The following is a 25,596-nucleotide window of genomic DNA, read 5'->3' as shown; positions in this document are numbered from 1 at the left end:
AAAAAGCCGGCCCAATCAAACATGTAGAACCACCTGCTGTGAATAAGTGAGCAGCTGAAAGTAGTTTCATCCTCTACATTTATCTGAAAGTTTAAGATTTTACCTGCAAAAGATGTGACCAGCTCCTAAAAATGAAATGCTGCTCCTTAAACCGCTAAAGAATGGATATATATAAAAATAAAAAAATCTGCACCTCAACTAAAAGATTGGAAAAAAAATATCACAGGCATTAATGAATACATTATTAATGACGGTCCAAAGTTATAATTCTCTGACAGGATATAACTCTCTTACTTTTACTGCTGCTTTAAGTGCAATAAGGTGCTTATGATTTTTTAAAAAAAAATCACAATTAGGATTTTTATATGGTTTTATTTCTGCTTATTCAAAGACTGTATTAATTTAATAGTAAGTCAATGGAAATATTTTAAACTGCTTGCTTGAAAGTACCAAATGTATTTAGTGCCAAAAAGTAAGTAAAGTACTTTATGTCTGGGTATCTGCTGGCAACTGAGGGAAATAAGTAATGGGATAAGCTTTACACAGTAAAAGTATACAAATTCATCATTTGGATACAAACAGGAGGAAAGCGAAGAAAAAACGTACATTTTAGCAGCTAATTTTTATGAATAAAAACACACAGATGGGCCAGATAAAGAAAAAAACACTTCAGATGTAGATTACAGTGTCAGAACTTATTAAATATTACGACATAAAGTATGCTAACATTCAGGATTCAGAGCTTACATTTGTCCCAGGTTTAAATTTTAGTAGAGAAATTAAAATAAGGGTCTGCGATAGTGAGAATGAAAGATTAATATGAAAACGCAATCATTAATCCAAATGTACAGAATGAAGATAGGAGCTGGTGTATTGTTTGTTGCAGTAGTGGACAGCTATTTGTTGGTGAATATGTACATATGCAAATATTCAGTGACAAGGCTTGACATAAGCTTCATTTAGATAAAAACAGTAAAGACAGCAGTCCTACATCATTAGAAAAAAGTTCCTTAAAAAACTTTACATTGAGTTTTGAGAGTCAGGAAGTTGCTATATGCTATATTCATATTGGAGATCATTAAAAACCTTTTAATCTGCTCTGAAAATCAATGCATGCTTTTGCTGCCAGATTTATAAACACTGCAAGATTTTTACACCAATTTCCTCTAGCATATGTTCACTCCATTGCTCATGGCGATAGATCCAAGTTTTTCCTTCATCGGGATTTTTGGCGCGGCAATGTGAAATTTGTTGCCGCTGTAATATTAAATTTTTTTATTATTGTGGTTTAAATGACTCAATACGGTTGGATTTTTGTTTATCAGATGAGAAGTGAATGCACAGATTTCATTTAGATAACAGGCATTTTCACTCTACTGTGCGTGGACCAAAGGCGTTAAATGAATAACAGCGGATAGAGCGATGTTTGGCATCATCCAAATACCGAACACGTCCACGTTTCTCTGCAGCAGGACACAAAATCTTTACAAATAGCAACAAAGATTCATCAGCGCACAGAGAAACAGTAGGTGCTGCAGTGGGGCTGTGATGGAAAAACTGCCGCCCGCTGGAAAGACAGACTTTCCAATGAGACCACAACTTGAGACCTGAAACCAAAGCATTTCACAATGGATGGAAATAATAAACTATGATGTAGAATGAATAAGTCATGTTCTAACCCAGCACTGAGATGCTGATGATATTTAAAGGTGTTAAATATTTACATATTTATACATCCCTTTCCACAGTAAACAAAGATTTACAATTTTATGAAGCCTGGTGAGGAAAAACCTGTTCAGACAATTGAAGAGAAGTGACCATTTGTTAATTTAATTAATTAATTTGTTTATTTAAATCTTATTCAGCCTCTAATATATACAGACTCTTGCAGGGGTCATTTCCTGTAGACTTTGATAAAGACCAGTCATATAATGTCTGACTGTAGCTAATAAACTGAATACTTTATTGGCTACATTTACTGGGTTCGACCATCTCTTGCCTTCAGAGCGGTCTTAATTCTTAATGGCATCGATTCAACAAGGTGCTGGAAATATTTCTCAGAGATTTCAGTCCATGTTACCACAATAGCATCACAGTCACTGCAGATTTGTCAGCTGCACATCCACGACAGGATCCCGTTCACCATATCCCAAAGGTATTCTATTCTATTAGATTGAGATCTGGTGACTGTGGAGGCCATTTGAGTACAGTGCACTTACTGTCATGTTTAAGAAACCGGTGTGGGATTATGTGAGCTTTTTGATATGAGATTTTATCCTGCTGGAAGCAGCAAGCAGAAGAAGGGTACATTGTACATTGTAGGGGTGGCTGTAGCTCAGGTGGCAGAGCAGGTCAGCCGCTAATCAGAAGGTCGGTGGTTCGATCCCAGGCTGCCTCCTGGCTGCATGCCAAATATCCTTGGGCAAGATACTAACCCCATGTTTGCCTACTGGTGGTGGTCAGAGGGCCCGGTGGCGCCAGTGTCCGGCAGCCTCACCTCTGTCAGTGCGCCCCAGGGCAGCTGTGGCTACAATGTAGCTTGCCATCACCAGTGTGTGAATGTGTGTGTGAATGGGTGAATGACTGAATGTAGTGTAAAGCGCTTTGGGGTCCTTAGGGACTGAGTAAAGCGCTATACAAATGCAGGCCATTTACCATTTACCATTGTGGTCATAACGGGATAGACGTGATCAGCATCAAAGCTCAGGGAGGCTGTAGTGTTTGAACAATGGTCAGATACAAATATTCCCACACCATTACACCCCCAGCAGCCTGAATCGTTGATACAACGCAGGATGGCATACCAGCATAACCCTTTCATGCTGTTTCCATCAAATTATGACCGTTCCATCTGAAGGTTGCAGCAAAAATCCAGACTAATCAAACTAAGCAACATTTTTCCAATCCTCTGTTGCTGAATTTTGCCTGCGTGAACTTTATCGTATGTTTCCTGTTCTTAGTAGACAGGAGTGGCATCCGGTATAGCTTTCTGTTTTTTTAGCCCATCTGCTTTGAGATGTTCTGTGTATCTTGGTTGTAATGAATGCTTATTTAAGTTACTGCTGTCTTCCTATTAGCTTGAAGCAGTCTAGCCATCCTGCTCTGACCTCTAAAGCATTTTCAGCCAAAGAACTGCCGCTCACTGCAGTTTTTCTCTCTGTGCTTTGAAGTTCGCATGATCGTCTTGACCATGTCTAGATGCTTAAATGCACTGAATTATTGGCATGTGATTGGCTGAACTAGACATTTGTGTTAAGGAGCTGTTGAACAGGTGCCCCTAACAAAGCGGCCGGTGACTGTTGGGGTTGCATGCTAATCACAAACACCAGCACTCGTACAGACACAAAAGTTTAATATTTATCATTATTACCTGTAAATGAATAAGCTATACCAAATTTTCAATTAAAAAAAGTCGATAATTAATTTTTCTTTGAACACAAAGGCAGCAACAACTTTAAACTTAAAGTGAACTTAAATTCAATTCAATGTAAAAATTCTCTATTTTATGAAAACACAACTGAAGCGACATATTGTGAGTAATACTTGAGTAGTTTTAGCTTTTCAACCCAGTTGCACAGCCTATCTGACCTCTCACACTCCTCTTAAATAAATTTACGTTACATTTTTTTAAAATCAGATTCTTAAAATTTGATTTAATCTGCACATTTGTTGAACTCTCTTAACCTTAACCCCAGAGATCATTGCCTTTTGTTTATTCTTGGAAAAGGAGGGCTGACCAGACTTTAAAAGAAATGCGCTCCATGAGAAAGTTGCAAAAAACGTCTTCCAAAACGAGCCTGATTAGTCACCTGCTGCAGATGAATAGGAAATGACCTTTCTGAGATCACACTATAAAATAATGTGTCCTTGAAAAAAAACAGTTTTCTTGCATTGGGGTGTTTGATGCTTCATAAAGGGTGTGGGCAGGTGTTAGTCCCATACACAAAGCAGTGTTTCAGTTTTGTTTTGGCTGACCACATCCTGTGGTTCTTTGCCGTGTTAACAGGAAAGCAGCAGCAGCAGCTGCTTAAGCCATGTAGGTGTGAATGCTTGTTGACCAGTAATGTCTGCATTAATATAACTAAACAAACTGAAGGGGTTAGTTTGAGTTGCTCTAAAGTCTTTCCTCTCTCTCCTTTGTGTGTCTCTCAGGTATGATAGGAAATTCTGGCCCGCTGCCCGCAGTCCTGACTGTTGCGTCAGTGGCTTTACTGAGTCTGCTGACGCTGCTGTGTCTGCGATGCAAAAGGAAACCCAGTAAGTACATTTCTCAGAGAGCTTGGACCGATGTGACCGATTTCAGGTGTGAATAGTGATATACACAAACAACTGAACTGGAGACACATGCGGGCTTTGTTTTACTTCGCTTGAACCACATGAAGCAGTTTGGGGGGAGGCAGCTCTTCACGCTGTCTCTACCCGCTTTCCATTCTTGGGTCAAGCACAGTAAGTACGTCCTCCATAGGGAGGTCTACTGCACAGCTGCAGAACAAATGAGTTGAAAGATCAGCAACACCACACGCTGTATGTGGGTCACAATGCTGAGGACAATGTGGGAGCATGCTGGTCCCCTGCAGAAGAACCACATGCAGTCTTTATATTATCTTGATCTCTTTAATCAGATATGAGCACTATTCAGCTTCACACCTACAGCATTTTACAATCACAAAGACACCTAACCTACATGTCTCTGGGCTGTCAGAGAGAAACCATGCAGACGCGGGAGATCTTGCATACTTTTTACAGAGAGGCTGGCACCACCCTGCCGCTTCAAAGCAAAGATAGAGATGTGAAAAAATCAATTTACCCTTGCTTTTTTTTACACATCCACACAGACCAGACATGGAGGCAGGATTTGGGGGAATTAAAAATTTAGCGATTATAGATATATCATTGTAATAACATACGTTCCATTACCACATTTGTCCTTGTCAAGGTAAAGACCCTTGAACAAATGTTAACAGCACAGTGATCCGCTGCGAGCGAGCACCCAGCCCCCACAAGCCGTCGTAGCAGGAGCAGAGAGCAAAGAGACGAAAGAAAAGCGTAGAGCGAGGACAGACAATAAAATAGGGCAGAAGTCAGAACCACCGAAAAAGCTCTCAGATTTCAAAAACCCCCCAAAACTGTGTTGTAGTATAAAGGAATGCTTAAAGTCAGGTACAAATAAAGCCAGTTACATTCTCGCTTTTTTAGATCTAATAGTTTACAGAAGTGATGATTTCTCAGAGATGAGATCATGTTTTTCAGCTTTGCCTTTAGTCCAGCACAGGGGTGTCAAACTCATTTTAATCTGAAGGGCACATGCAATTTAATTAGATTTGACATGGCTAGAAAAGTATTGTATAATAACCTAAACGTGCTCCTTTCAGTGCAAAGAAGCACAGATGCACTTTGAAAACATCAAACTTTATAGACTTAGAGATGAAAATAACTACAGTTTGAGGAATACGTGACTATGTTTTATACACTTCTGTCATTTCAAAGATATGTGACTGTTGTAAAACAAAGAAGCATAATCTAACCAGACTGTGGTGTGGCAGGTCGTGGGTGATGCCTCTCAGTCAGAAGCACGTTACACTGAAGATGATTCAGATGCAGGCTCAGAGGAAAATAACAAGTTTTACTCTCATTATGTGATACATTCTTAATGACTTCACAAAATAATGATTCCTTGCTATGATAGGGGTCTGATCATGGAGGACTTTGTATGTGAGGATTTTAAATTCTATTTAACGAAGAGCCAAGGTCACTTTAAAAGGGGGATGAAAGCAGAAGATCATCAAACATGCTGCACAGGAACTGAATAGGAACATGTGATGACAGCCAGCAGGCTGAGTAGAAGACAGAGCTATATACACTCACTGGCCACTTTATTAAGTACACCTTGCTACTACCAGGGTTGAACTGCCTTTTCTTTCATGACTGCTGTAAATTTTCATGACTCGACAAAGTGTTGGAATCATTCCTGAGTGGTTGTTTGAGTTTAATATTTTTTTCCTATCAGCTCAAAACAGCCTGACCATTCTTCTCTGGGGTCAACAAGGCATTTTCACAACTGCTGCTCACAGAATATTTTCTATTTTTCAGCCCATTGTCTGCAAACCATTGAGCTGGTTATGTGGGAACATAGACTAGCTTTTAAAGTCTCTTAAATAACCTTTCCTTCCCTGTCTGATGCTCGGTTTGAGCTTGAGTGGGTCGTCTGTTTACATGCCTAAATGCACTTAGTTGCTGCAATGTGACTGGCTGGAATATTTGCATTAAGGAGCAGTTGAACAGGTGTTCCTAATAAAGTGACCAGCGATTGTATACAAAGAAGTCTGACAGGCAAAGAAAAACAGGAGAAACACATTATCAAAAAGGTTAAAAAAAATCAGGGAGTCCAAGGACAATAAACAGGAAGCAAAACTAACACCTTATACCCAAGAAAACATCCTTCATCGCAAACACAGGAAATAACCCAAAGACACTGAAAGACATGAACACTAACACAAGATGACAAAAGCAAAGGGAGGGACCAAGAAGAAACACGAGATAGACTAAAACTAATGATAGAAAGGATCAAAACACAAAACTGAACTTATTTCTTGAAGCCATTAAGTTAAAACTAAAAGAAAGAGACTCAACATTGCCAGGACTAAGACTTGCAATGTGTGGATAACAAAGAAATCAAAACAGGACTCTGAACCTCGAAATTGAATATATCAACTTAGATTTCAAAAAAGAAATTAGGGACAAATAACGGGGACAAATGAAGATCAGTTTTCCATAAATTTTGCCATAACGTGGAGTCAGTCTGCGATAGGCTGAAGTTGGCAATTATATACTCAGTGTTGGATGTTTTTTTCTTTTGAGCCAATTTATTGGCTAACATTATCTCAGAATGGTGATGCAGGAGATTCCCAGAGTAATTTCATAAATGTATTTATTTTCATTTATTTATTAAAATATCAGTATTTAGTGTCCCTTGTATCGATACAAAATATTGCGATACAGTGCTCTATCAGTTTTTCCACCACCAAGTCTTTCCATTCATCGTTGTTATGAGATTACTGGCTATTAGTTTGCCGAGAGAAACAACAGGTGGTGCAAAGTTTGCAGTCAGGTGCCGCTTAAATCCCAGCAAAAGAAAAAAATGAGTCACGCCTCCACAGATTTCTCATTTGTTCATGCAGCCTGCTTTCTTAATCATAAGATTTTTGCTTATCAACTCAACATGTTTTCTGCATTGTTATCCTTTATCCTTGAGTAGCTTTGCATGAGTCAGTTTAGAATAATCCTTTTTTTAATCTTATACTTCTTGGTGCAAACCCTTAGTTCATCTTCTATCTGAAAAACCCCCAGTTTAAACTCCTTCCCCTTTAAGCCACTTTCCTTTGCTTGGCTGCTCCTCACAAACAAAGGATTTGAGCGGCAGGTGGGTGGGGCTTCTGCACCCACAACCACAACTGTGAGCCATAGATTACCATATGGCAATATTCACATTCATTAACATCTTGTAGACCACCATAACCTCCTGAGACCCTGCATACTTATATGGAGACATTGGTTATTGCCTTATTGTAGCCTACACTTCATTCTGCTCAGCACAGACTTGTGGAATCACACACATCGTATATTTATAGTCATAAGACACAGCTGCAGTCAACTGGTATAAATATTGAGGTTGAATTCTTTCAACCTGTTTCTTTCTTCTGTCTTTTTTTACCTGCAGAGATCATTCAAGAGGACCGTCAAATATACAATCCACCAACGTTGTAAGTAATATCTTACATGATGATAAACTTTTCAGTCTATAGACAGCTGTAAAAATGTCTGATAAAAACAAATAAATATATATAGATATATATTTTTTGTGACATGTGTCAGATGAGCAAAGTGACTGCAAGAAAGAAAATTACAGAACGTGTCCATCGCTTTCCTGCAAGTTTAGTTTCATTCACTTATTGAAAGTCTCATAAATCTGCAGATAAAGCCTTAAAATTACATCACTGAACATAGTTAAGCATCTCTAAAGGCCTTAAGCAGTAAACAGTAGTAATAGTAGTAAACTGTGTGGCTACCATAAATATTTAATACCAGCATATTTTAATCACTTCATAAAAGTCCTGACATTAAAACTCTATCTCGACAGCCAACGTGGGGGGAGTCAGTTTGCAGTGATGCGATCAAAAACAGGTAGGCTAAAGTAAACCAATCAAATCTGTACCTCAGATACCGCCTCTGTGAAACGAGCTTTAATGCTTTGTTTAAAATCCTCGTTTTATTTTTCAGTAACCAAAACCAACCAGATATCATCATCATTTGAAGCAGCAGCAGCGTACGTACAGCGTGAGATACTGTCACTTGCAAGACTCTGCACGATATTTAACCGCACTTGGTTATGTGTTTCATGCAGTGCTTATGCATATCTGCGCACACGAGACGCTTTTTATCAGGGCACATAACACAGAAGCCAGATCAGTTAAAGGTCAAGTACAAAGACTCAGCTTTAATGGTGTTACTGCTGAAAAGCACTTCAATCTGCAAACAGTTCCCCCCCGATTCCAGCTTGAGTTTATAAGATGTATCCTCCATCAGCTATTGCTGATTTGAGAATTGATACGAGTGAATTCTATTTGCTAAATATGCCCACGTCCAGCAGCTCCCAAATATTTTATTTCTTATTAATCAATGCCGTAGGTGATTCTTTATTCTCCGGTTTGAAGTCTATACACTGCATGTTAATATGTGCTTTAATACCTCAACTGGTTCTGTGTCCTCTTAGTTTTGCTGAACCTAAATAGCAATGGCAAACATGGATGGGCATGCTTAACTTACTTAACTTAACTATTGATTTTCAAATGCAAAGTTAGAAGAAAATTAAATATGTAACACTTTAGCCAATATTCAAATTAAACTGCCTAATTTTTTAACTTTACTGCTACTATGTTTGAAAGCTATAAAACTACTATATGTTTTTGGCAGGGTTTTTTCAAAGTAGGCTGTTTATATTTAAATTATTTTACACAAACAAAAGCAGGTGATACGTAAAAAAGTTTTAAACTACAATAAACTGCATTTTTTTTAAGCTATTATGTTTTTTATATGTTTTTTGGCTCCACACAATTTGCAAATTCCTCAAAAATGTTTGTTTTGTTTGGGGTTTTTTTTTAGATTAAAGAGTGCCCACCCCTCAGTAAAATGTATTAAACTGCACACTGAACACACAACTCAACCTGACTGTGAGCTAGGGCTGTCACTATATGATTTTCACTGCATGCTGGGCCATAAAAGAGTAAACTTTCTCTCAAAAAGACAATGATCAGCACAAATACAGGCCATTTACCATTTACCACAGTCTGACCAACCTGTGTACTGCCTGGATTGACTACAAGAAACGCTACGACTCAATGCCTCACACATGGATCCTGAAATGCCTAGAACTTGTGCCTAGAAGTTCAACAGGACCTTTAGACCCTCATCAGGAATTTGACAGAGATGGAGAAGTTCAAGCCAATAGCACAAGTCTCCATCAAGTGTGGGATTTACCAAGTAGATGCTCTGTCCCCACTGACAGGCCTGAACCTCCTCTACCAGATGATTGACAAGACTGGCTGCCAATACCGACTAAAGAATGGTGCAATCGTCAGCCACCTCTTCTAAGTGCAGGACATCAAGCTGCATACCAGGAGTGAACAAGACATCAACTCACTGATCCACACCACTAGAATCTACAGAAATGACAATGGAATGTCATCCGGACTGGAGAAGTGTATCCAGGTAGTCACAAAGAGAGGGATGGTAGTTGGAACTCAGGGGACTGCATTACCAGAAAGCAACATTGCAGACATTGAGGATAGCTACAAGTAGACAGGAATCCCACTGGTAAATGGAAACTATGAAGAGGCCCCTAGGAAAGCTGCAGTCAATATCTATGTCATGCCGGTCATCAGATACTATGCTGGGATAATCAGCTGACAAAAAAAAAAAAAGAGACAGAAGCCATTGACATCAAGATAAGGAAGCTCCTTACCATGCATGGAGTGTCAAATCTAGCACCCTGTATGATAGAACCACTATCCACGATAAAACAACAAAGATCCGTGTGTACATCAGGAAGATGGGCTTAGTGAATACCTCAGGCAGCAGAAAACTGAGAAAGAAGATGAGCAAGAAGGGGAACCATTATACAAGGACAGGCCTCTGCATGAAAGACAGCACAGAGGCACTAATCATGGCAGCACAGGAACAAGCTCAGAGAACAAGATCCACAGAGGATGGGGCCTATCACGCCAGTCAAGACCGCAGGTGCAAGGTGTGCAAAGATGCCACTTAGAGAGTCAAACAGGGTGCAAGATGCTAGTAGAGAAGGTGCACATGCAATGCCATATCCAAGTGGTTGTCATAATATACAGGAACATTTGTGCCAATTATTTCCAGGAAGTCCAGAGGTCAAAGTGGGATATGCCCCCTAGGGTGGTTGAGAATGACCAAGCTAAGAGCCTGTTGGACTTCCAGATACAGACAGATAAACTGGTGATGGTTAACCAACTGGAGATAGTAGTGGTGAACAAGCAGAGGAGGGCTATAGTGATAGATGGTCAGTGGTCAATGGTAACTTTATTGTTCCCAATGTGAAATTGATTTGCAGTATATCTACTCATTAAACAACAGATACATTGTATTAAAAAAACAAAGAAATAAAATTTTTTTTTAAAAAAAATCCCGTTCTATCAAAAGCTTATGGTTTAGTGTTATTAAGCATAACAATAGCAGTAGGTATAAAAGAGACTCTGTCTCTTGGTCTTCACTGCAGGCACTATATGAATCAGCTCAAAATTTCTAAAGAGAGGATGGTCTGAACATAACATGGCAGAGGTTGGACCTGGACCTGAGTCCCCCCTGAAATCTTACCAGCCACTTTAACCAGGTTACCAAGTCTGGTCTTATTTATCAAGGACAAATGACCTGTACCAGGCAATGATACAAAACATTATAGCTATACCAAGTGACAGCAAAATCAGAAAGAAGGAACACAAGAAGCTTGAGAACCTTGGAGCTTGAGAAGATGTGTGTGTGTGTGTATATCTATCTATCTATCTATCTATCTATCTATCTATCTATCTATCTATCTATCTATCTATCTATCTATCTATCTATCTATCTATCTATCTATCTATCTATCTATCTATCTATCTATTGTTAAGGTTCAAAATATTGGGGATGGAGACAAGAGAAAAAACCACAATAACAACACTGGTCCGGCCGGGTTGAGTCAAACGATGATTTTAATGAACACACGCGTGGGAGATGGACACTGATGCAGACAGCCTCAAAATCTCAAAATGGTGGAGCATTGCTCAAACTTTTATAGCCTCTGGTGCCTCCACCTTATCATACAAAGCCTAAACATTCACATGCTTTCTCTCACACAGCGCCTAAGCTACGACCTTGGCTCCCTGTTTATCTGCTCCTGCTGAAATAGGGCAGAAAACTCCAGCACACTCTGTTCTCTTCTACTCAGACAAATTAGATTTCTTATAACTCAGCAGTATAATGCATCATAAAACAATATCATTCATTCACAACAAGTCAGCAGTTTAATGTAATGCAAATCAGTTTAACTAATGCAATAGTTATCAGCTTCTTCTGATTCAGGAGAATAATGCAAACTAAAACTACATAATAATTCACAATCTTTAATTAGGGGTATAACATGGCATAAAATAATATTATAATCTAACACTATCTATCTATCTATATATATATATATATATATATATATGTGTGTGTGTGTGTGTGTGTGTGTGTGTGTGTGTGTGTGTGTGTGTGTGTGTGTGTGTGTGTGTGTGTGTGCAGCTCAGAGCTCAGCTAAACAGAAACAAATAAACTCATGATGGAATCAAGGGGAAACTCTTAGAATAAAAAAAAAATGCACCTAACAGCCGCTCAAAGACATTCTAACTTAAACATTAGAATTATTGTTTATTTCTTTATATGCTCACAAACAGAAATGAAAAAAAAAAACTACTGTGCGATGTTCTTTCTTTACATCTTTCACAACCACCTGCAGACTTATTATAATTCCAGTCTATGTTCACCTGAGGGTGAACTACCAAATAAGAGAACATAATCAGGCTTTCTTTTCTTTTTTTGCATTTGCTGGCTCAACAAACCATAAAACCGGACTCAGAGATAACACAATGATGGTTATCAGTTTCTCTGTTCTGCTTGCTGCTTCACACTCTGCGCTCTCTTAAAAACACGTATTTAATGCATCATTTTCTTCTGCACAAAATGGATCAACTAAGCAGAGCCTATTTCAGACAGAAATTATCAGAGAAACAGGTAATTTTCTAGAAGTCAAGAAGTTAGCTACTGTCAACAGTTCCATGTGGATGCTTGTTTCCACCACTGAAAAACAAACAAACAAACAAACATAGTTTGTTTGTTTGTTTGTTTGTTTGTTTGTTTGTTTGTTTGTTTTTTGGGGGGGGGGGGGGGTTGCCAGGTAGAGCGAAGTCAAAATATTGATTTATCATCTCAAAATTTCAACTTATCAGTTTTTTTGGTGTAACAATCCAAATTTTTAACTTATTGTTAACAAAAAGAAAATGTTCTTTTTTTTTCAGAAGATGAGCAAATATTATCACCATAATATCAGCTTCCTATCTGCTTCTCTGTGGCATTTCATCCCAAATAAACTTCACAGTTCAAATGGGTTTTTTTGTTTTGTTTTTTTCAGTGAAACTCGAGAGCCATCTGAACCTCCAGAAGGTAAGCCCCCCGTGTTTTCTTATGCTTAAAGAGCACACGCTCTGCATAACTTGCCATGGTGTTTGCAGTGTTTAATCTGAGGTTTAATAACTGTGCTGTGTTACACCTGCAGAAGATGAACAGTCAGACTACATAAATATTGACGGTAATAAGTTAACACACACACACACATCTGGATGGCTTTTAAATTTAAATTCTTGGTGGTTTTTTTAAATTAAATTATTGTATTATTGTCTTATCTTTGATGTGGTTCTGCTGTTTAACCAGTCTGCGGAAGTGTGGAACGTGACTATGTGTAAGTATTCAAATTCTTTTTAACTGACCTTCTTTTTATGGACCTGCTTTATTAGATGTGTACTCACGAACAGCCAGAGCCAATCCAGACTCAGTGTTTTTGTTTTTTCATGTCTTGAACCTAGTTATTTGACATTTAAACTTATTTTCAAAAGATAAAATGTCTCTTTTTTGAGAAGGAAAGAGAGAGAATTACCTCCTGAATTTGAAAAAATAACGACTAAAAAAAAAAGTTTACAAATATTTTTTAGTAGTTGGACTGGAACTCATTTAAATGATAAATGGACTGTATTTGTATAGCGCTTTACTTAGTCCCTATGGACCCCAAAGCACTTTACACTACATTCAGTCATCCACCCATTCACACACTGGTGATGGCAAGCTACATTGTAGCCACAGCTGCCCTGGGGCGCACTGACAGAGGCGAGGCTGCCGGACACTGGCGCCACTGGGCCCTCTGACCACCACCAGTAGGGTGAAGTGTCTTGCCCAAGGACACAACAGCCAAGACTGTCGGAGCCGGGGCTCGAACCGGCAACCTTCTGATTACAAGACGAACACACACTTCGATCATCGCTCAGAGTTCAGGCTCTTATTCGAGGACACTTTGACATACGGATATTGAAAAGTAGTAAATGACCCACTCTATTACTTGAGACACAGCAGCCAAAAACTAATTAAAGACAATTGTTGTTGCTATATTGCAGTTATGATGCCGAAACTAAAATACTGATATTCCTACTCGTATACTGTGTTGTAAATAACTTATATAACTTAGTGTAATTGTTCTTTTTGCACATCTGCAATGGATCCAACATCTGCAACACGCAGAGTGGAATACATGGACACTTATGACCAGTTAATGTAAAAACCAGTTAATCTGGAACACTGGTTTCACATTTAACTGTGCCAGCGTCATCCTCACTGTGTTTTTATTTAAAACTGGGTGTTGCTTTGGCTTAATGTTGTCAACCTCTTTTTCACACGCTGCTCCTGAATAAGTTTGTATTGCAGGTCTGTTTTCAGTCGCAAATGTGGGTGAAACGCTCATTGCATAGTTTAGGACATCGGTATGGGACAGAGTCATGAATTAAACGAGGCATTGAAGCAAAGAATTTGTGTCGAGAATTTTTTATAATCGAATTACTTGATAAATCATTGGAGCCCTACTACACTCCAATTCTGGGAGTAATTCATCTGCAGAAAGGTGCAACAATCAAACATAAAGATGAGTTTTTATTCATATGGTAATGTAGAACTGTATAACATAGTTGTGAGAAAGCAATTAGAATGTGGACCACAATAGAGCATTTGTCCTGTTATGGTTTCACCATTGGTTATGTTGGCTTGTTTGCACTTCTCTTGTATAGTGAGTATTTAAAGGTGATTTACAGTTGTATAACTATTTATGTGAAAAAGGAGAGAGAAAATGGAAATAAAACCAAATACATAAAAGATGGTGCCGTCAACCACTGGTACATATTGAAATCTCAGTCTTACAGCTTTTTTAGACCAAAAGGTTCAGGTGAACACCTATTTGCTAATTAAAGGATCTGTACCACACAGTAAGCCATATTACTTTTCAGACAACTGCATTAAAAATGCACCAAAACTCAACAACTGTTTAGTGACTTCTCCTGGCAGAGCTGACAGCTGTTCAGTGTTCTTAGCAGCTTCCCGTGTCATAACGCCTCTCAATCAAAGCTTTCACAACCTTTCACAGCCTCACCAGTTTCAAAATAGACGTACGATAAAGTAATTCACCCCATGTAGAGTTGTTTAACAGGCTGCAAACATGCAGTTTAATCCTGGAAATGCGGGCATTTTAACATCAGAGTCCATTGGTGTTGGCTTACTTTTGCAGCCCGCCTCAAGTGGCCATTTAAGGAACTGCAGTTTTTTTTGCATTTTGAGCTGGATTCATGGAGCTTTTGTCCCTCGGTTAACCAAGTCCTGTTATTACTTATGAAACTGTCAATATAAAACGTTTAAAGAGCATACACTTTAGTTTTTGTATATGTTTACACAAAGCGATAAAGTGATGAGTGTTTGGTTGTTTGTTTATTTTATAGCAATCCAATCAGTGAGTCGCTGTACGTAAATGAAAAAACCCTTAACAACGGACTGGGTGAGTGATTTTGCTTTAAAATAATCACAGATTTTTAAAAAGCGGACTGATTTTTGCTTAACACTTTTTACGTGGGTATTTTGTGTTTTTGCAGATGACATTCCAGGAGTGTATGGAAACGTTTTCCCATCGATAGAATTAACAAACGGTACGTCCAGCCTTATATTTTCTGACTCCATTCGAGATGTGAGAAGTCGATTGACGAATAAAGAGTTCAACTCATTCAAACTATTGTTTCACCAAACAGACGACGACGACTATGAAAATTCAGACTTCCTGAAAGATGCAGGTCAGTTTCATTTTTGTCAAGTTTGTGCTTTTGTTCTGTGTTTTTTTTTGTAATCACTTAATCGAGAAATTGAAATCAAGAGTCCAAGTAGACGTGAAAACGAAGCATCTGATTGACAAATAACTTGTGGATTATACTGACTAAGAAAAAATAACAGAAAGCAGACCGGTGGTTGAGGACCATAGTATCCCAAAATGTGTGTATGCGTGAAGGAGTCTGGACGGGTACTGAGGAAGGATTTTAAGTGAGAAGAATCTTGTAAGTGATACATACTTACCTGTGAGCCAGTGGAGGTTTAAATTATTATGTAGCAACAAAAGAGGTAATACATACTTCCCCTGGGCAAGGTTATCCAATGGGCATTCTGGGCCCAGGAGTCCAAAGAAGCAAAAAACAAAACAGAAAAAACAAAAGACTCACTGAAATCAATAATAGATCTAAAACGAGGAAAAAATAGGTGAGGCAGGCTGAAGTGAGTAACGCTGATAATCTCTTTATCGTGGCAGCTGTTAGTGGGTGAGATCTATTAGGGAGCAAGTGAACATTTTGTCCTGAAAGCTGACGTGTCAGAAACAGCAAAAATGTGCAAGAGTAAAGATGTGAGTGAATCTGATGAGGTCCAAATTGTGATGGGGTTGAGTGTTCCCAGTCTGGAGTATCTATCAAACCTCAAGAGTTGTGCAAAGAAGGAACGATGGTGAGCCAGCAGCACGGTCATGTGCAGCCAGGGCTCACTGATGCATATGGGGAGCAAAAGCTGGCCTATTCGGTCCAAACCAACAGACGAGCAACGTAGCTCAAATTGCTGAAAAGGTTATGCTGGTTCTGATAGAAAGGTGTAAGAATACAGAGTGCATCACATCACTTGTGTCCTGCCATCATGTGGATGTTATTTTGACCCATAACACCTACCTAAGCTTGTTGCAAGCTGTGGTCACCCTTTCATGGAAACTGTATTCATATATGGCTGTTGCCTCTTTTAGCAGAATAATGCGCCCAGCCACAAACCAGAAATGGTTCAGGAATGATTTGAGGAGCACAACGAGTGTTGACTTGGTCTCCAAATTCTCCAGATCTCAATCCAAACGAGCATCTGTGGGATGTGCTGGACAAACAAGATCGATTGGTGGAGGTCCCACCTCACCACTTCCACGACTTAAAGGATCGTTAGCTAACATCTTGGTGGCAGATACCACACCACAATCCATACCTGTAGGCAGGTCGTCATAATGTTAAATCTAATCGGTGTATATGGATTGCATGTTTTGTTTAATTATTAAAGAAGATGAAAAGCCCTGACTGTCAAGCTCTTGTGCCTATTAGAGGGGGCTATGCACACACATGTGACAAATTAAAGGAATAACCAAAATAACACAGCTAATTTATGAAGGTGTTGGGCAACACAAACAGTTTCAGTGTGCCTCAGCATTGATTCTCCAATTCACCTTTGCAGGGGAGATGGACCAGCGGTCTTCAAAAAAGTATTCGCTTATGTTCTAATGATGGATGCGGAGAGTCCAGCTTGCCAAAAAAGAATATTTTTTTTCCCTGACCTAATTTTTATTAGTTTTATTCATATAAGATTGCATAAGAATCATGTTGATTCCACATGATCTGTGTTTTTTCCTGTAACACAAATCTGTTGTCTCATGTTGAAGTGATTTCATCGTGTTTAGGGTAATGGATTTTCACCTGTAACTGCAACTTTATTTCTTAATGTCAAAATTATTCAAAGGTATTATGTTCTGAGTACACAGGAATACTTTTACTTTAGGTACTTTAAGTTTAATTTCTTGCTACTGCTGAAGCAAAGTGCTACTACTTCTGCTATGGCTAAAATGCAAGTACTACTACTTCTATATTATAATTACAAATACATGTATTATATGCTGACTTAATTCTATGATAAATGTATTTTGTACACTGCTCTTCTTTAACTAATACTACCTATAATATCAGTTCTAAATATTTTAAAAGTAGTAATCTAATAAACCAAACATACTTTGTTAATCAAGTGTCTGTATTTTCTCAGCATTACAGTTACAAAACTGGAACTGGAACTTGAATCAACACAATTAGCAATAATACTCTCGGTACTCTTTTTCCATGGAAAATTTTGCGTCATCACTGAGAGTTACAAACTGTCTAAAATCTTTCATCTTTATAAAATGATCAGTGTGGCTGCTCTACCAGGTGTAACAATAAAGTTTAACATCCAGGCATCCGTGAAAACAGAATTTATGAAGTTTAGTGGAGCTTGAAGTTAGCAGAGATTTAGCTCTTTGTGTCAAAGTAACTGAGGATAAAACAGAAAAACATGAAGGAGATTTTCCTGGCCTGGCTTTTTACAGTAGATAACATTAAAAATATTCTGCAGTAGAACAAAAACTGAAGAAAACCATGAATCAGCATATGAACATTACCTGATGCTGCTGAAGTGAAGCAGAGCAAAGTTACAGAGGTTTTACTAGAGACACAGCTAAGCCTTTTGCAGTTCGGCATAATTTTAAAAAGTTTGACATTTCTTGTTGGAAGTCATTTTTTTTTAAAAAAGACAGCGGCTGACAGTGCTGTAAACAACGTTAGACTGGAGGGCAATAAGCTAGCAAATAATGCAGAAAACAGAGATTTGAGATGGGAAATACATTGAGAGAGAGAACTGTGCAGGAAATGTGATTTCATCGTGGTGGAAGAAAAACAGCAAAAGTAAGAGAGAATTCATGACGATGTTTACGTGAAGTGTAGCTTTGATCTTCTTTTGCTTCCGGTTCGGTGAATTTTGGTCACAATGTTGAAACCTGCAGCTTCAGAATCTGTGAGCTGTCAGCTTTCAGCCCAGATGGCGTGTCTGTTGGGTGAGGATGCCGACATCTCGCAGATTCTGATGCGTCGGGTCTGCGCTTTGTGTTTACGTCTTTGTGTGGAATCCGTTTACTCTCATTTGCTTTTTTAGCTCTTTAGTGGTTGCTGAAATAGTTTTGTGAGCTTTAACCTGAAATTCTGGCGTTTCTGGCAAAATACATTTATATTTAAAAATCGATTCAGTATTTAATGAATCTATATCGCTTTATTCAAGCTAAAATCGATTTTAATTGGAAAACCGATTATCGAAACCCACCCGTAATAATGATTTGCTATGTGGTGGCTAGCTACACAGCTATGGTTAGCATAATATAAAGACAGTGAAGCTGGAGGACGAACGTTAAAAAAAGTTCAAAAGTTAACGTGAGGGTTCCCGATGGTTTGGGACAAATGCAACTGCATGGCAGGATGCTGTAAACAGACCAAACTTCAGTCAGGAGAACAACTGAGATATTGTGGATGGATTATTGTTCAGATTAAACAGAACAAGATACAAAGCATTAAAACAAGTTAAAGACACAACAGCCTTAATAAATGCAGAGTAGTTTAGACCGGGAAGCAAGGTTCATACGTCATCACTTAACAACTGGATACTAATTGCTTAACGCTTTATTTTAATAACAATAACTAAAGTAAATGAACCTTGTAACGCTTTAAGAGCTGCACAATATTGTCACATAATAAAAAATGAAAAATGTTTCTTACCTATATATCATATCTTAGGTCACACTTTTTAACTAGCTGCTTAAAGCCCTGCTTTTCCACCATGTAACCACATCAGTAACTTACATCCGTTTACTCTTCCTGTTTGTTCCCGAACAGTTTTATTATCAGATGTAGGTAACCCGTGGGACAAGAAGCTCCATCTAGCATGTAAAAAGTCATATTTCCTCAGCCGAAAGACTCTGGGTTTTTTTTGCATAGAAGCTTTTTGTTTTCTTGTTATCCCACAAAATAAGATGAAGTCCAGGTCCCAGCTACATCAACTACAGCGTTTCACTGCCTTTCTTTATCACTGCAGCCCCTTCATGAGTTCATGGCAGAGTTTTAGTAGCTACATCATCCTATCTGTATGCACATTTGTAGAGGCTTTGGCTACATGCTACTAATGTTACACACTTTCAAGAGACCAGCTACATCAACATTAAGGAGCTGCAGCAGTCTTTAGTGGAAAAATATAAACTAAATCTATTTTTTTAATATCCCAAAATGACTATGACCTTAGGTGTATGTTGTTTGTCTTATTATGTGGCAATAGACACATAATAAGACAAGCCAATCATATTACCCATTTTACATTAGCTTGTTTAAATGCTAACATACTGACACTAACGCAAGTTTGTTACACTCAGTTAACAACACTCACACAAAAATAATACTACAACCATCTTAACTAACTCATTGACTAACTAATTTGAAAACAGTTAATGTTAGCTAATTTATGTTTCTCTTTAATGTTAGCCGATATGTCAGCACACACACACACACACACACACACACACACACACACACACACACACACACACACACACACACAAAACAAAACAAAAATATTAGTAATTAGTAATATAATATAATTTATATATATTATATTAATATAATTTGCTTTGCTGTGAAGCAAAGCAAATGATTCACATCATTTTCAAACTCCTCAAATCTTTTATTGAGTGTATATATTCACTCAGGGATTTGATTAGGACTGAGATCTAGCTGTGGAGGCTCTTTGAGTATAGTGAACTCATTGTCGTTTTCAAGAAACCAGGTTTATGATGATTTGAGCTTTGAGAAATGGTGCATTTTCCTGCTGTAAGCAGCCACTAGACGACGGGTAAACTGTGCTCATAAAGGGATGGACATGATCAGCAAGAATACTCAGGTAGGCTGTTGCGTTTACATGATGCTTAGTTTATACTAGGGGGCCAAGAGAATATCCCCCACACCATTATACCACCAGAAGCCTAAACGTAGGATAGATCCATGCTTTTATGTTGTTTATGCCAAATTCTGACCCTAACATCCAAATGTCACGGCAGATATTGAGAATCATCAGACCGAAAAAAAATCATCACACCATCTTCTGTAGTCCAATTTTGGTGATGCGTGCAAATAGTAGCTTCAGTTTCCTGTTCTTAGCTGACAGGAGTAGCACTTGATGAGGCCTGTTGCTGCTGCAGCCCATCCTCTTTGAATTCGAAAGAAAAAGAAGCACACTGATTCACAGGAGGTCTTCGCGTCTCCTAATATTAGTAAACATCGGTTTTGTGTAACACTTACCATGATTGCTTAAAACCTACGGAGCCCCTCTGATGACATGGTCCAAAAAATAAATAAGTAGTCCACAATTGTTCAGGGACTCTAGGTCACTCAGATCCCTGACAATTTTAGGCTGGGAATGAGCTACAAATGCATTTTGAAAAGCCTGGCACTGCAAGGAACCATTATTCCAGAGAGACATTTAAACAGGATATTGAGAGCCCAGTTGCTTTGCAGACGTAAATACGACCCGGACGCTGGGATAGATTTTATTGTCAACCAACTGCAAGGGCCTGGGAAGGATCACGGTCAAGTGTTTCGTTCCCACAAATTAGCATTTCGTGGGCACGTTACACCTATTTCGTGCCCACGAAGTAGTATTTTGTGGCCACAATTTATTTATTTTTTTGGACCATGTCATCAGAGGGGCTCCGTAAAAACCAGTCATTGTAGTGTCTCACATTAGGCCAATAATAGTAGACCTGTGCTACATTTGTCCAGCTAGGCAACACATATTTCTGCATAAGAGATACATGAGACACCCTTTAAATAAGCAAATTTCATGTTTAAAACATGGAAATGCAGCCAAAATGGACCATACAATGGCCTCAGTGAACACATCAGCACATAAGTAGAGATGAGGAAACTCAATCACATTAGATATTAATATTACTATGAGTAAATTATATATATTATATATTCTGTTACATGGTTTAAAGAATACAATGTGATAATCACACATGAGAACGCTGTTTCCAGTTATACAAATTTATTTTATTTCACTATTAAAGAAACCAATTATGTGAATAAAAGCTCACCACAAGAACATCTCCCAACCCAGTCTTACAAAGTTGCAGTTACAATAAAAAACTGTTGGTGAGCTAAAAAACAATCCTGGTGCTGATGCTTGTCATTGAACGTTTTGGACAGAGCTCTTGATTGAAATGCCTACCGTTGTGTGTAGGCATTTCGGTCCAGATGTTATGGAGTTCAGTTCAGCTAAGATGTATTTCTAAAGCACCGGATCGCAAAAATAGCCGCTTCTCGGCTGTTTATATTGTAAGGTAAAGACCATACAATATAAGAGAGAAAACCCCCCAACAATCAGATGACTGGTTGTCCTTTTCCATGTCTCCCACTTTTATAACCAAGCCTGTCTTGCTGCTTTGCAACTCTCTGATTTCTGCCTCCATTTCCTGCATCACCTCTTTCTGTTGCTGGATCTCTTTGGTTTTGGAGCTGTTTAAATCCTTTAGAATTTGGTTCCAATATTCCAGCTCTTGAATTTTGAAGTGAATTGTTTCATTCTCTAGTTGCAGGTCTCTTTTCCTCTTGTTTTTAGAGAACCCACTTCGTTTGAAGAGAACTTCAATGTTTTTTTGGAGAATCTTGTTCTCATTTATGAGCTCTCTTTTTTGCTCCTTAAGGTCGGCGTTCTCGACTTTAAGGTCACGTATGGTAGAGTTTTGTTGTTTGAGAGTTTTATTCTCATTTTTCAGCTCTTTGATTTGCTGTTGAAGTTTTTCGTTCTCGGCTCTCATGTTGCATGCAACAGGATTTGACAGACTCATATTTCAAATTGAAGTTGATGCTAAATCTCTGTACCAACTAAAAGATTTTTTAAAAATACGGTCAACTGTGTCAGAAACGGAAGTTTCGAGTAGTTTAAGTGTTTTCCTGCCTAGTGAATTCTTCCACTATCTTTGAAAGACTGACAAGAGTGAGAACCTCTCCCCTATTTATAGGTTTTCGTGTGCTGATGTCATAAAGAAGACCAGAGATTAAAGGGATTCTGCCACTAAAAGTTATTCCACGCAATAATTTGCATTCATAACAGTTTCAAACGAAAGCTCAGCAACACTGATGTCAAGTAACATCAACCAGATGACGTGAGCAGGGCATTTTGGGGAACCCAGAGTGTTTCCAGCTGATTAAATACCATAAAAGACGTAATTATTTTAACGCCATATAAGTAGTAGCACTTATATGGCGTTGGACGTCTTTATTTGCATACTCACCCAGTATAACCACAAGACCAAAATACTGCCATATATAACATGTCTAACTTTTCTGGCTGATAACATCACAGGAGCACTAACAGAAAATGGCCCACTGAGGATGCTTATAGGTTCCAGAGTCCTGTGAACGTCTAATTGGCTGCCTCACTATATTACTTCACACAGCTTTCAACCAACAGTAAATGTGGTGCCATATTACTGACTACCTGGGGCATTTGCTTTATACAGTAACAGCCAACATGTTACAGCAGCTGCTTGGAAATCTCAAGCACTCAGATATATGATTTAAATGCAACAGAGGAACAAAGAGCACGGTGAAAAAGTCTTGTGCTACCTTTCATTTCTTTATATTTTGTCAGGAAGACCATCAGAAAGCCTGGAAAACTATTGCTTAAGACCACTTTCAAAAATAAGAAATGTGGCTCCTTGGAAAAAAATATATATAAGCGTGGCTTAAGACTTTTCCACAGTACGGTGACTGTGAAAACATTCATTTAAAGGCCTGCTTTCAGCTGTGCTTAAGCAGAGCTGCCCAGGTTTTAGTTGACCTCACAGCCCAGTTTGTCAGTGGTGCTAGTTTCAGTCATTATGCAAATGTGTCAATGGTCTGGACGTGTTTTCATCATTAACCACTTATGCACATGTTTTACAGATGAGGCAGATTACGTAAATCAAGATGTTGAAAGAAGCATCGGTGAGAAGATGTGACCATCCTGGACAGCTCTGCAAGTTATCTGGTGGAAAACTGAAGCTGAAAACTGCTACTTTAAAAAAAGATTCTCATGTCTGTCTGACTGATGTGCAAATAACATGCACAGATGCTTTTGGACACTGAAAGTGAAAACCAAGTCTGCCACCTGGTGGTGAAATAAATCAATTTAAATATAGTGTAAACAAATTTGTGTTTTGCTTTTTTTAAAATCTTTGATAAAAAACCTTTTTCTTAAAAAAAAAAAGGTTTCCATTTTTTAATCCAGTCTGTATACGTAAAAAAAAATGAGTGATGAAAATGATAAAAAAAAAAACATGATCAAATTAACTGAAACTGACCACACATAGGCTATTATTTGCTTTTTCTGCTCATATTCTAGAATTTTTTCAAATTTATGACACTGATCCCTGTGAAAAAAGTATAATGTATTACAGAGGAAGTAGACTTTATTAAATTATATACATGCAATAATTTATAGTTGTGGTCAGAAGTTTACATACTCTCATCATGGGCATGAAGGTCATGGTATTTTGGGGCTTTCAATGATTTCTCTGAACTGATCTTTTTCCAGGGTGGAATGATTGTACAACATCTTTAATGACTTTAGAAAACTGGGTGCACAAGTTTGAATCTATTTTGGATTTTCTCTAATCCGGCTCAAGTATATACATACACTTCCACTAATCTTTGGTTAAATATCCATTGGTAAGCTTCTGGAATACATTTCCTGGATATTTGATTACTCTTCTTGGCAGTATTGGTAGAGTTCATTTAAACTGATTGGTTTCCTGGCACAGGCACGGACCTGACGTTTAAGCACAGTCCACAAATTTCCAATAGGGCTGAAGTCGGGGCTTTGGGAAGGCCATCCCAGAAGCTTTGTTAGCCTGCTCTATCCTATTCTGAAATCAGTTCTCATGTGTGTTTGGGATCATTGTCCTGCTGGAACACAAGTTTGAGTTTTTTTTAAATATTTGAGTATATGTATATATTTCAGTTTGTATGTATACTTCTGACTCTGTGTGGAATAAAGAAAATCCAAAAGATTAACATGTATGCTGTACAATCTGGAAAAAGATCAAAGACATTCCCATGACATTTATGCCCATTTATGATCATTGTGTGTAAACTTCTCACCAAAACTATATGTGCAACAAAAACACAAAGGATTGATTCCAAGTATGTCTCTCTCTGTAGTAATTAACTTATTTTATTGTTAATAAAATAAAGTTATTTGATTAACTTCTTTTTGGTTTTATTTTTGTTTTGCAAGTTCGCAACAGTGTTTCAGTTTTACTTTGTTTTTTTTAAACATTTTGGTTCCATTTAATGACATTTTTCAAACCTATTTTTAGTCATTATAATAACCGTGGTGTTCAAGTACATTATGTTTACACAGTGATTCTATGCGGTAAATAATAAAGCCAGAGAGGTTTTTCTTCTTAACAAAGCCAGAGTCATGTAAATCATTTCATCTTTAATGGATTGTTTTGACATGTTGGTGAAAGTCTTCATTAATAACTTCCGAGTCAACGGCTTCTTAGTCCTCGGTGGGTTCAGGCTCTGTGTCAGATTAGCTGATTATAAAGTCATAAATTCAGGCTCATGCATCATCTCACACAGTTATTCTTAAATTTGAAAACAAAAATAAGAAGCCTCTAAAGTGGCTCTTTGATTAAATAAAAGAAAACATGACTATGGGTCAAACACAATAGTACAGGATTGTGGCTCTCAAACCTCCAGCCCAACCACATGGGAGCATCACCTGTTCACTGTGATGCACAACATCCAATCAAAATTACATCATAAAGAGACATTTGTTGTCAATCCTGGTACGACTTGTTTGATCCAGAATTTGAGCCCCTATTACTCTCATGATAGTTTGTATGCCGACTCAAGTCTACTATTTATGGTTAATAAGGGTAACCTTTAAAAGTCATGAGCTACTCATAATATAGGTAGACCAGCAGAAGACCACAAAAATGTGTCTCACCATCAGGATTTGAACCCTGACACTGAAGTCAGGCATGCCACCGAGATTTGGAGACATTATGAAGGATCAACACTAAATACAGAGACTCTTTGCATACATTTTATCAATAGAAGTCCATGCAAGTTTGAATGCTTATATTTGAGCTTTACTAAATAATGGAAACATGGAAAACAAAACAATAATAGCTCTGCTAACTTATTCAGTTTTAAAAGTTCACAAAATAATTATTTTAATTTTTCACCCCGTTTTTTTTTTTTTACCTTTGTTCACCAAAAAGTTAACTTT

The 25,596-nt window shown here is 38.0% G+C and overlaps 1 protein-coding gene across 9 annotated transcripts in view; it reads left to right on the top strand.

Annotated features, from left to right (window-relative positions):
* Positions 1–24,768, top strand: part of LOC146566108 (uncharacterized) — a 30,972-nt gene extending 6,204 nt beyond the window's left edge. For 5 of the 9 annotated variants that reach the window (XM_085289660.1, XM_085289658.1, XM_085289657.1 and 2 more), the window contains 11 exons: positions 4,153–4,257; positions 7,718–7,760; positions 8,138–8,181; positions 8,278–8,323; positions 12,731–12,762; positions 12,875–12,907; positions 13,030–13,057; positions 15,129–15,184; positions 15,279–15,332; positions 15,432–15,473; positions 23,259–24,768. In XM_085289660.1, coding sequence (XP_085145786.1) covers positions 4,155–4,257; positions 7,718–7,760; positions 8,138–8,181; positions 8,278–8,323; positions 12,731–12,762; positions 12,875–12,907; positions 13,030–13,057; positions 15,129–15,184; positions 15,279–15,332; positions 15,432–15,473; positions 23,259–23,314 — 537 coding nt within the window. In that variant the 5' untranslated portion in view covers positions 4,153–4,154 and the 3' untranslated portion in view covers positions 23,315–24,768. Of the gene's footprint in view, positions 1–4,152; positions 4,258–7,717; positions 7,761–8,137; positions 8,182–8,277; positions 8,324–12,730; positions 12,763–12,874; positions 12,908–13,029; positions 13,058–15,128; positions 15,185–15,278; positions 15,333–15,431; positions 15,474–16,456; positions 17,484–23,258 lie in introns of those variants that run through there. The other 4 variants (XM_085289661.1, XM_085289663.1, XM_085289662.1 and 1 more) reach the window with 4 other exon arrangements.
* The last annotated feature ends 828 nt before the right edge of the window (positions 24,769–25,596 follow it).

Source organism: Mchenga conophoros, linkage group LG10 (assembly GCF_057382185.1).
Source record: "Mchenga conophoros isolate Kocher_MC1m ecotype Shallow Benthic linkage group LG10, M_conophoros_male_GT1.1, whole genome shotgun sequence".
Classification (NCBI taxonomy): domain Eukaryota; kingdom Metazoa; phylum Chordata; class Actinopteri; order Cichliformes; family Cichlidae; genus Mchenga; species Mchenga conophoros.
Note: the sequence above shows the minus strand (reverse complement) of the source record. Positions and strands in the feature narration are given on the sequence as shown.